Below are 11,084 nucleotides of genomic sequence, written 5' to 3'. Positions count from 1 at the left end.
AGGAATGCCACAGCTTATTCAAGTACAGCACTTGCTTTGTGACCAGATAATAAAGAAAATAAAAAGCTGACTTGATGACAACAGAGCACTACTGACAGCCTCTGCTTCAACAAGAGGCAGTGAGGAGTCCATCAAAAGCCATACTCAAGTTGTCCTGCCTCTGAGGAGGTCCCACACCACTCCAAGAGAGCAGCACAGGTCAGTCTTACCACAGATCCTCCTTATTTTAACAGTCACGCTTCAAATGGCATCTCAAGTTATCTCTAGAATAATCAATTTATTGATTGCTTCCATTGTCTGAGAGTAACATCCAACAATTTAGTTTTCCCTCAAAAATACAGTGCAAATACATGCCAAGTATAAGAAAGGAAAAAAGCACTACCTAGCAAATGCATATAACAACAAACACAATAAAATCACATCACACGCACATCCTAGAAAAAACACTTCGATTTCAAAACTCAACAAAAGTAACACTGGCAGAAACAATGCAAAACTTCACCTCTATAAAAACCCATTTAGTGCACAGCAAGCTGCCTACCCCCAGAAGTCAAATCTACTCTCTCAAGGTTTGCAGCAAAAAGAATCAGATAGCCTTGTACAGCTGGAAGCTGTTAACTTACAGAATCTAAATTCTAGTTCTGGAGCATAAAAAAACCACATTTTGCTTTAATTGTGCAGTTTTACACTGCACAACTGGAAGAATTTAGTAATTCACTACAATTTACATCTATTAACTGAAACAGCCTTTGCATTTTCTTGGGGGCATAAAAAAATCCAGTAAGATTTTATATTAAAAATTTGTTTTTCTAATTATTTTTATCATGTTGCTGCAATACATAAGCTCTTAAATATGTTCAAAGAAAGAAGCTTCAGACTTTTTTATATTCCCACCCTCAGTCCTCTTTTACCCAATGTACCTACCTTGCTTTAGAAATATGCATTAAAAAACAGCTAACTAATAACGGCTCGAAACAGTTCTTTCCAGAAAGGATGTGCCTGATCCAACACCATGTTTATCATGATACTGAGTCTGATGTGAAGCAAACCAAACAAGAAAATAGCCTTATTTATAAGAAAATCAAGCAAAAGCTGCTAAAAAAAAAAAGTGTACATATCAGTGACTGCAAGTCTTCCAATACTGCAAATGTCTCATGTGCCAGACAACTGCAAATCAGAAAACTAGATATTAATTAATTCTTCTGCTGAATGTATACTTTGGAATCATGCATATGAGATCAAATTGCATTTAAGCAAGGAATCAAAAGAAACAATTTAAAAAGCTGACACCCAAGCCACAAGAAAATACGTAGTTCATTTAAAGCAGCCCATTACCAAAACTATGTAAACAAAAGAAACAAGACCCACACTAATAGCTGGGAGGTCACGAAGCTCCTGTCTTCCTTCTGTCCCAGCGTGCTCACTCTGGTAATGTTCAGACAGATCAGTGGGAGTTACAGACACTTTCATACATAGTGGACAGATGAAGCCCTGTGAAATGTATATATTTTTTTTAAGAAACTAATAAAGACAAAAAAAAATGCAGATCTGGAATCAAAAGTTTGAATTCTTATGCTGAAAGCTCTCTACAGTCACCAAAAGCAAAGTCTGTTTTCCTTTTGGAGAGAGGACTTTTGCAAACCATACCAATACCATAGAGAAAGCAAGAAGGAACAGTGACCAAGGGCATGAAAATAAATAAATCTAAAATATGCCTTAAAAACTAGGACCATGCTGCATACTATTGTGTGTTTTCCAGACACTCTTGGTACCCCCTTCATGTGACAGAGGAACAAGCTGCATGACAAATTGTGAATGGAGCATTACAAGGCATCACGTCACATCCATTGTGAGGTTTCCCATAAGGGTGTTCAGATGTTTCAGAGAAAGAGGGAAGAGTGGTGCAGTGAGATTGCAGAAATGCCTCTATAAATTAATAAGCAAGTTTGCAACAGCAGCAGGAGAAGCTGAGGCAAACCTGTCTAGTTAATGCAGTTACATTACACTAAGGAAAGCATCATCTCACTGGTAGACTCACTGCAAGCATGGAATATTTAGCAACCCTGTACTACAGACAGAGTTGCACTGGGACCTAAGCTACAAAGGTAAGATAGACCCAAATGTTTCCTCCTTGGGCAGATTGAACAGTGAATAAAAGACTTCATTATGGGTCTATGTGTGACCTGAAGTGCCAACATGGTCACAGACAGGACTTAAGCAAATTTTTACCTCTTCTTGAGCAGTTTGAATTCAGACTTCCCCACTCCTTCTGTTTCATACTACAGCTCTAAAAAATCAGGATTTATTTCAACCAGGTTTGAGGAGAAAGGAAACGTACAAATCTGCACAGATTTAATAATTATTATCCATTTGACTCTTGCAACAACACAAATCAGAAAATCTAGCCAAGAAACTGGAGTGAAAACAAGTTATTGGATTTCTGACTGTATAATAATGGAGAACCAGGTAGGAATATCATGATAAAACAAAGAACAAAAATTCTGCAGAGACCAACTATGGTGCTCCTGAAGAGAAGCTCCAGGAAAGACAAGACCTCAGGCAAGCTGTGAGGCAAAAGGAAGGCTAACAGATTCCAGTAGCATTACATGTGAATCTAAAAACCCATCACCAGGTTCGGAACTCAGTTTCAAACAGACTTTGAAATTCTACGCTAAGGGTAATACCCAATGCAAGAAATGATGGAGTTATGGACAACTAAAAGATACTTTCTTTATGTAACACATGCATATCAAACAAGAGTGACAAAGCAGCCTTTGGTCTGACCCAGTTTTGACTCAATAGAAAGAACAGCTAATAGGGCAATAGTACAGGCACACCACCACTCTGAAAGCTCATCCCATGTCAAGAAAATACCGCTCCACTAGTACTGAGGTACCTTATGGCACCCACCAGCTGTGCGATGTTGCACTCATGTTAACAGAATTGTACAATTTTAGCCAAATCTTAGAAAGAAGCAATTGTCTCATTGCTCATTTTTACGCCTTAATCAACTACAAAAGTAATAAGATTTTAGTCTGCAATTTAAGAATATTTATTTGCTTCAGGGGCGATTAAATATGCACGCAAAACAGATTTGGACTCAAAAATATATGATATGTAGAACATGCAGCAAAATATTAAGGAATGTCTGATTACATTGGCTGCAATAAGGATTCAAGAAAGAAGAAACAAGCAGATGCACAGACAGGATTTTAAACAGCACGGTGAAAGTTTGTCTTATCTTTCATCATATCATGCACAGGAGTATTTGAATCCTCACACACTTTATTCAGTGTAAGAAAGGGCACTTTGCTCCCTTTAATGCTGTAATAGGGGTAATTAACCTTGCACTGTATTTGTATGTTAAGCTCAAAACATTTTCAAGATAGGTAAGAAGGCTACATCAGCACAAACAAGCTTCAACAGCCAGTGAAGTCAGTTCGCATTTTTCAGCGTTAATGTCTGACAACACTGTAAATACAAAGACATTGTAATACGGGATTGCAGCAACAACTTATTCTGCTGATTAAGTATGGCATACAGACCATGAAAAACTGAGAGGATTTATACTCCAACACCAAGCAAAACCCAATATGTTTGATATTTCACAAGAAGGAAGAGGTTTCCAGTATACATTATAGCTTAGCAGAAGCAAGATGAAAATGGAGTACAAGCATGATAAAATGTCAAGACTTGTTTTTTGCAGCTCTCATGAAAGATTTATTAACAAGGAGTCTTAAGCTTACATCTAATTGCTTTTAATTTTAATAATTCATGTCTAGAACTACAGGAAGGATTGCTTGTGACCACTTGGAGAGATAAGCCTAATTAATAGTTACATATAAACATGGCCTAGTCTTTCTTTTTTTATTTAAATAACAAACAACATTTAGAAGACAACATTTACAAGTATTTATTTAGTACAGTATTTATTTAGGAAGATCATCAAAAGTTACTCCCAACAGTTTCATGGAGCAGAGAAACAGCACCCAAGGTTTAAGACACGAGTCCCGTGTACGGTGCACAGTACCTCTGAGGAGCCTTCATTGTTTACGTCCACGGCATTTCCAGGTGTGGCAGATGAATCCGAATCTGAACTCTGAGACCCACCTCTACCTGGAGTCTGAAATAGATGGGGAAGAGAAAAATGAGAGCCTACATTTTAATATTTAATAAATATTTAATAAAGCACAGTACATATCCTATGCAAAGGCCTCTCTTCTACTTCTTGGAATACAAAGGTATTTTCCCTCCACAAGAGTAATGAAGTGAACAAGCTGACAAGCAATTATGTAATTTTCAGCACAACACTTCAACAAAAGCTTCTATCCAACACTCTCCATAAAAAACCAAGCAGATACCAGAAGCAAAAGCCAGGATTTTAAAACACCTCCTCTCATGAATGCTCAACACAACACAAAAACTTTGGCTAAACTCCTGGCCCTTGTATCACTCTTGGTGATGTTAAATTAGGTTGCTATATCCTATAGGAAAACACTAGAAATTAAAGTCTAAAAAGTTTTTCAGAAGTAGTAAACTAGTATCATCATACTTTCTTGATAACTTGTCTACATTCTGGACGAGCTTTAAATATATGAAAGACAGAAGACTAAAGTTTAAGGACCCTGCTGATTCAACTAGCACACAAGCAGGTACACTGCCTTGATTTGGAAAAGAATAAAAATAATAATCAAGCCTGTGGTAAAGTTAAAACATGCCAATCAGTAAGAAAACCTATAAAGATATACTCCTATGAATATGCTGAAAATCAAAACAACAGTACTGATTTGAAACTACAGACAGATAAGCAAGTAAACTTTAAATACTACATGATTCAAAATCTGGGTAGATGGATTGTATCTTATAATCCTTATTTAACTGTAACTTTGATTTAAGTTTGATTTAACTTCTCTTACTCATCTCCAAAATGTCTGCTTGACTGATGGCAGAAAAGTAAGCATTCTCAAAGCAAACATCATTTAAAAATTATCTCAATATGTATATGCAATCCTAGTTTAAACAAAGAACAAAAAGTTACCATATAATTCTAGTATGACAATCTCAAATGGGATAAAGTAAGGCTAAAATACTTCAGTAGCATATCTGGAAGTACTTATAATGTTAAAAAGGATTTTATAATTTAATATAAGAGGATAAAGATAAAGAATTTAAATATATAGATTGAAATCTACAGAGAGAAGGAAAGAGTTTTAGTTTCTAGATCTTGGTGCCTCCAAAATCTTATTTGGAGAAGAATTTTCTTCCTCAAATATATCCTCTTTTTGAAGACAAATCAGTTATATAACCTCTTATAAGGTATCTGCAGCACACATGATTTTCCATTCTTTGAAAATTAAGTACATTTTCCTGCTTTGTTTTAAAAAGAATGTTCTATTGTCAACTTTCATAGATAAAAAGATAACAGCAAAGACAGCAAAGATAACAAAGATAACAGCCTTTTATTATTAATCAAACCTAAAAAAAATGTCATTAACAGGTCAAGTTTACTGATTAAAGACTTAATTCCCAGTGAAATACATTTCAGTTTTGAAAAGGCTCTGAAGACTGGCCAAAGGGAAATGAGAAGGAGTGAAACACCAAGCTATGGGGGCTGGTGACAGTAAGAGAAGACAACCATATCTTCTCACTCCAGCCTTCTCTGAGGTCATCAGTTAAGTAATCAACATACTCTGGTTTTCCTACTCCATGTCTTTTCATGTTAGCTGTACTGTATTCCTAAAGAAAATATGAACACAATTTCCTATTAATACAGCATACAAAAGCAAGAGGAAAGGTGATGCAAGCTCTGCAAGTTAGTAACAGGAGAGGCAAAAAAGGGGGTAAAAAGAGATACGATACACATGCAAAACATGTCAAAGTGAAGGCACTGGTACTTCTTCCCAGGGTCACTGATACAGACAGTAAACAAGGTACATCCCATCACGGACCACAGGTGCACACTCTTCAAGTTTCCACATGACATCAAACTGGGAGGACCAGCTGATACACTCAAGGGCAGAGCTGCCACTCAGAGGGACCTAGAAATGCCTGGAGCAATAGGCCAAGGGGAACCCTATGCAATTCAACAGGGACAAATGCAGACTCCTGTTCCAGGGAAGGAAAACTCCTGGCAGTAACAGAGGTTTATCTGCTGAAAAGGACCGAGGCCTCGTGTATGCCAGCAAGCTGAACAGGAGCCCGCAGCATGCCCTGTGTGCACAGAGGGCTGCCAGAAGCCTGGATTTTGTTAACAAGGAGCCCAACCAACTGATCAAGGGAAGTGATTATTCCCCACTGGCCAGCACCCACTGGACCACATCGAAATACTGCTTTCCCAGTCCAGGGAGAACACTGATAAACCAGTGTGAGTTTAGCAAAAGGCCACCAACACATCTGGGGATGAAGCACCTGACCTGTGGGAGAAGCCTAGGGAACAGGGCTGGCTCAGTGTGGAAGTAGAGACAGCTTTGGGAGGGCCAAACAGCAGCCACACCACCACCCATGAAGAGACCATCAAAAAGAGGAAGCCAGGCTGGTCTAAGCAGCACACAGTGGGAGGCCCAGACACAAAAACTGAAATGAGAGATTCCTACTGGATGTAAAGAACAGCTGTTCCTGTGAGACAGGCTTGAGCAACTTGCTCTTGACCTCCAAGCTGTTCCTGTTCACTGTTCAGACTAGGGAGCCCCTGAGCTCCTGCCTGCCCCAATTGCTCTGTAGCCTAAGAAGTGCTGCCCACAGAAACACACATCCCACAGGAAAGCTTTGAAATGCAAGTAACTCCATTAATGAACATGTGGATTGTGTTCCATTGACAGTCAGAAGAATAGTATCTAAAATAAATGGTAAGTCGTAGCCAGGTTTCCCAGGAAGACAGGTAAGTTAGAATACTGCATCTAATGTTTCAGTGGCACTAAGAGATGGTCCAACTGTCTCTTTAGATAGGCAGCATCTACCTCCACTTCTGCAATATCTGAACGTACACTTTCAGCACACTTAATGAATCATTTTGTCCCAAACCCAAGAACCTTCTGCAACAATTAACACAATATTTTCTTCACCTCATATAACTCCTTATACAACACTACCATACACTGTTAATTGCCCATCCCATTTCACCCCAGAGTTGACTCCATTTCACAATGAGATTTGCATATTAAGTTCTGCTAGTTCCAGCACTACAAATTTGAGATTATTACAACCTCCAGGATGCAAGCTCTTCTGTTATTACGCCACTGTACACTGTTATTACTCCATGATTGATTAAAGGACTTGCTTTATGAAACACTTCAGACATGTTATAATCACACTAATAAGCACTGGATGGGATGTATCATTGCATGCATTGTATGACAGAAATTATTACACAGTACCTGGTAAAATCCTTTTAACATTTCAAAAATCAGTGTGTGCTCTTTAAAAGAGAAAGCATAATTCCAAGATGGATTTAGAAAGCTTAGTACAAATGGTGACATTTTCTGGTGAGTGCCACACGTGGGAAAGAAGAGTGGGAAGAGGTCATTAAGTAACTTTCAAGTTATAGTCCATAGTATTCATTTGCAAAATATACAGGGTAGCAAGAAAAATTAAATACAAAATTGGATGAATATTATGGAAGCCAAGATCAAAAAAGAAATTAACTTATCTTTTAAGGTTGTAATGTAATTGAAACATCCTTCACCATCCAAATAAAGAATGGGGCATTGGGAATGTCTTTTTTTAATCAATCATTGCACGATCAAATTGGTTCACACACACAGTTAAGCTATGCTCATATACCACTGTGGTATCACATTCCCTTAAAAAAAAAGAATCACAACATATTGAACAATTTGGACTTTGTGATCTACAAAAAGACTCAGAATGACATTCTTTGTTTTCAGATGGCCTATACAGGGGAGCAAATGAATGACTTACTAATCCCAGAGGAAAAGAAAATTTCCACACAGGCACAATTGTGTGGAATTGTGTGTGCACAATTACAAAATTAACATTTGACACTTGAAGGCATGCCTGGAGTTGAAAGACTGATGCAAAGTTAGTCTTTGATCCAGCATATTTCTCTCCTAGTTGTCAGTTATATTTGTTTACTTTGCAGAGAAGCATGTTTCTACTGCTAGCCCTAGAGCTGTAGAAGTAATATGCTAAACTTCATAATGCTGTTCTCTGTGTTTTCTCAAAACTGCAAGCTAATATAAAGAAACATCATTAACAACAAAAAGGATGACAATGATTGCAGCTTGTTTTCTGAAAGAGAGTAGAAAATTATATAATGAATGAGTTGAGCTAATGCTTTAAAATGAGGGAGTATAAATATGGACCACTACCGTGTCATTTTTGCATAGTCATTTATCTGTCTATAGCTACATCCCTTTCAGTTAGAATACTCTTTTCAGCAGTTTTAAATTCAGAATAAATTAAAACCTTTGAAGATAGATAAAGCCTTGAGAAAATGAGAGCAAATACAGATTTAACAGTTTTTCCAGCACAGATTTAAATACTACATAAGGGTACTACTACAACCATAAAAAGGTCCTGAAGCAACAAACAAGACACAAAAATGAGAAGGTAAGAAGGCCAAAGCCCTTGTTACCAAAGAACTCTCAGTGCTAGGAACAGGGTATTTTGCCACACAGAACAGTAACACCATTTACTTCTAAAGCAGTGTGACGCTACTTTATGACTCTGTAAAATGAAATGACTCCTGACTTCAGAGGGCATAAAACTTTTCTTTCCCATCATGCCATCACACAAGCAGACTTTGTGCCCAGGAAGAGGCACACATGCTCCCTTTGACTCCTGGGGAGAGGGCAGAAGCACAGCTGCAGTTCAGCATCTATCCAAGTAAACGTGTTATCTAGTGAGCCCTGCAATTATAAATGTAAAAAGAAAACTGTAAGTCGAGCATGAGGTGCAGTGATTTCAGACAAGTAAATATCTCTGAAATGCCTGAGCTTGGAGTAAGAGAAAAGGTGACTGTACTACCTGAGCTACAGAAATGTCTGCAAAGCCCTGTTCTCCCCCAGACACCAGGATGTCAAGACCAAAAACTCGAAGAAACAGAAAGCAATAGAGGAACAGAGAGAGCAACAGAGAGCACTCAAACACAGCACAGTTGCCAACAGTTAAAGACACATAATGAAGACAAAAACAAACGTAAATACGTAAATAGCAGTCACATTGGTCCAATAGATGAGTCGTTCACTAAAAAATCATGAGCTATGGGAAGAAGGCTCAGAAGGAGGTCAAAGTAATCAGTTTTCTATCAGCTGAAAATAAATGCCCCCTTCTTCAAATACAAGAAGTGAGCTCTGCTTTAACAGGCCAGAGGCAACTGCCACTGCCTCGCTAGTAGGTTAACAAGAGACAGATGACACAATGCCCACAAAGGGCATTTGGAGTTGAGCACAATGAAGAAAAGACTGCTCTCCAAGGAATCCACTGACAAAAATCAAACTACTTGAGCAGGACAGTTGTGTCGCGGACATTCCACACAGATGTCTTTTGGGAAAACCTACCGTTTTCTAGATCAGCATGATGAACAATGCATGAAACCAGGAAGTGGCAACAATGTACGAAAGGGGGTTTTATGGTGCAAACATACAAAACAGGTGGATCCCTGACATGTCATGTTGAAAACACACATAAAATTTAGATTTAAAACAACTTGTAGGAAAAGGATGTAAAATAAGGAGCTAGTTAAAGACAACAAGGAGCTACTAACCTCAAAAACTAAATGAGTAATGTTTAGTATATAATACTTTCTACTTTGAAAATATGTCACTCAAAGTCACTGTGAAGATGCTTTTAAACAGAAATTACAATTGTGGAAGAAACAAAAAGGTGATCAAGGTAGAGAAGTAGTATAAAAAAGAAACATCTGATGTTTTGAAACTTCAGGCATCAGAATTTCAGATAGATAACTAAAACTATACACCATATCTTTGTAGTTGTTGTCTTCCTCCTTTGCAGCATGTCAGCAAGATGAGTTACAACAAAAGGAATGTAATAAAGAATTCCTTTTTTAAAAAACCTACTTTTATAACTCAAGTTATACTACCATTAATGACTAGCTCTCTGTCTAGAAAGGCTGGCATCACCTATATAATCATATAACAAACCAAATAGGTATGCAAGAAACTATGTTTCAGTGACAGAAAGGCAGGGGGTTTTTGTCAGTTATACAAATGATGGACAATAAAAGGGTCAAGAGGTTCCTTATGCTTCAAATTAATGCACGAGACACATGAAAGATATTAATAACTATGATCTTTATGAAAATATATGACATAAACCTAAGGTTCATCTTTAATACCAAAGTACAGCAGAAGTATTTTTCAGTTTGCCAACCAGACTGCAAGTCAAAATAGTATGTATGTACGAGGTTGTGCACGCAATCACTACTTTTACAAAATGTCTAAAGCCCCTTTTAGTACGAGGTGAATTTTTAAAAGCATGGCTATTTTCTGCAATTAAAAGGTTAACACCTCCAAAAATCTTGGCATTTCTCTATTCCATTTTTGGGCAGGAAGAAGTCTGTTTCATCTTTCTTGAAAATCAGCTCTCCTGTAATCCTATAATTTTCAGGAGCAACTGGAAAACAACTATTTGTTCAATCTTTTTGGAAAAGATGTCTGTTTCTCACACAGAAACTTTTGCACTGACTTCAGCTTTTTATGAGACTTGTTTAGCTGAATTCATACTTGGGGCAAATATCCTTTGGCACTGTATGAAGCTTTTTCCTCTCTCATAGAAGCCTTCCTTGATGGCCTGGTGTTTCTCAGAACCAATAAACACCCAGTTAACTGCTGCCAATATTTAATTAGGTCTGTACTAAGTTTCCATGCTTGCTAGCCGGGCTTCACATTAAATTTCAGGAAGGAAGTTCTCCTTGTAAACACGAAGCTCCAAATAGACCAAGATCTTCACCTGCTCAGGGTCTATGACCGAAAAATAATCTGAGGTATGCTTTACACTGAAAAAGTTGGTGGTATGCTTACTTTATTTCCCCTGTGTTAACTTTCATTCTTGTAGCAACGCTTCTTTGCATGGCAGATAAGGAGAGCAAGCCAGCATTTCCAATA

At 37.7% G+C, this 11,084-nt stretch overlaps 1 protein-coding gene across 1 annotated transcript in view; it reads right to left on the bottom strand.

Moving 5' to 3' along the window:
* EEA1 (early endosome antigen 1) overlaps positions 1–5,718 on the bottom strand; it is a 62,726-nt gene extending 57,008 nt beyond the window's left edge. The window contains 3 exon segments of the mRNA XM_017737759.1: positions 1,369–1,491; positions 4,031–4,157; positions 5,690–5,718. Coding sequence (XP_017593248.1) covers positions 1,369–1,491; positions 4,031–4,157; positions 5,690–5,718 — 279 coding nt within the window.
* Positions 5,719–11,084: the final 5,366 nt, after the last annotated feature.

This window comes from Corvus brachyrhynchos, unplaced genomic scaffold (assembly GCF_000691975.1).
Source record: "Corvus brachyrhynchos isolate BGI_N302 unplaced genomic scaffold, ASM69197v1 scaffold56, whole genome shotgun sequence".
NCBI classification, from domain to species: Eukaryota; Metazoa; Chordata; class Aves; order Passeriformes; family Corvidae; genus Corvus; species Corvus brachyrhynchos.
Note: the sequence above shows the minus strand (reverse complement) of the source record. Positions and strands in the feature narration are given on the sequence as shown.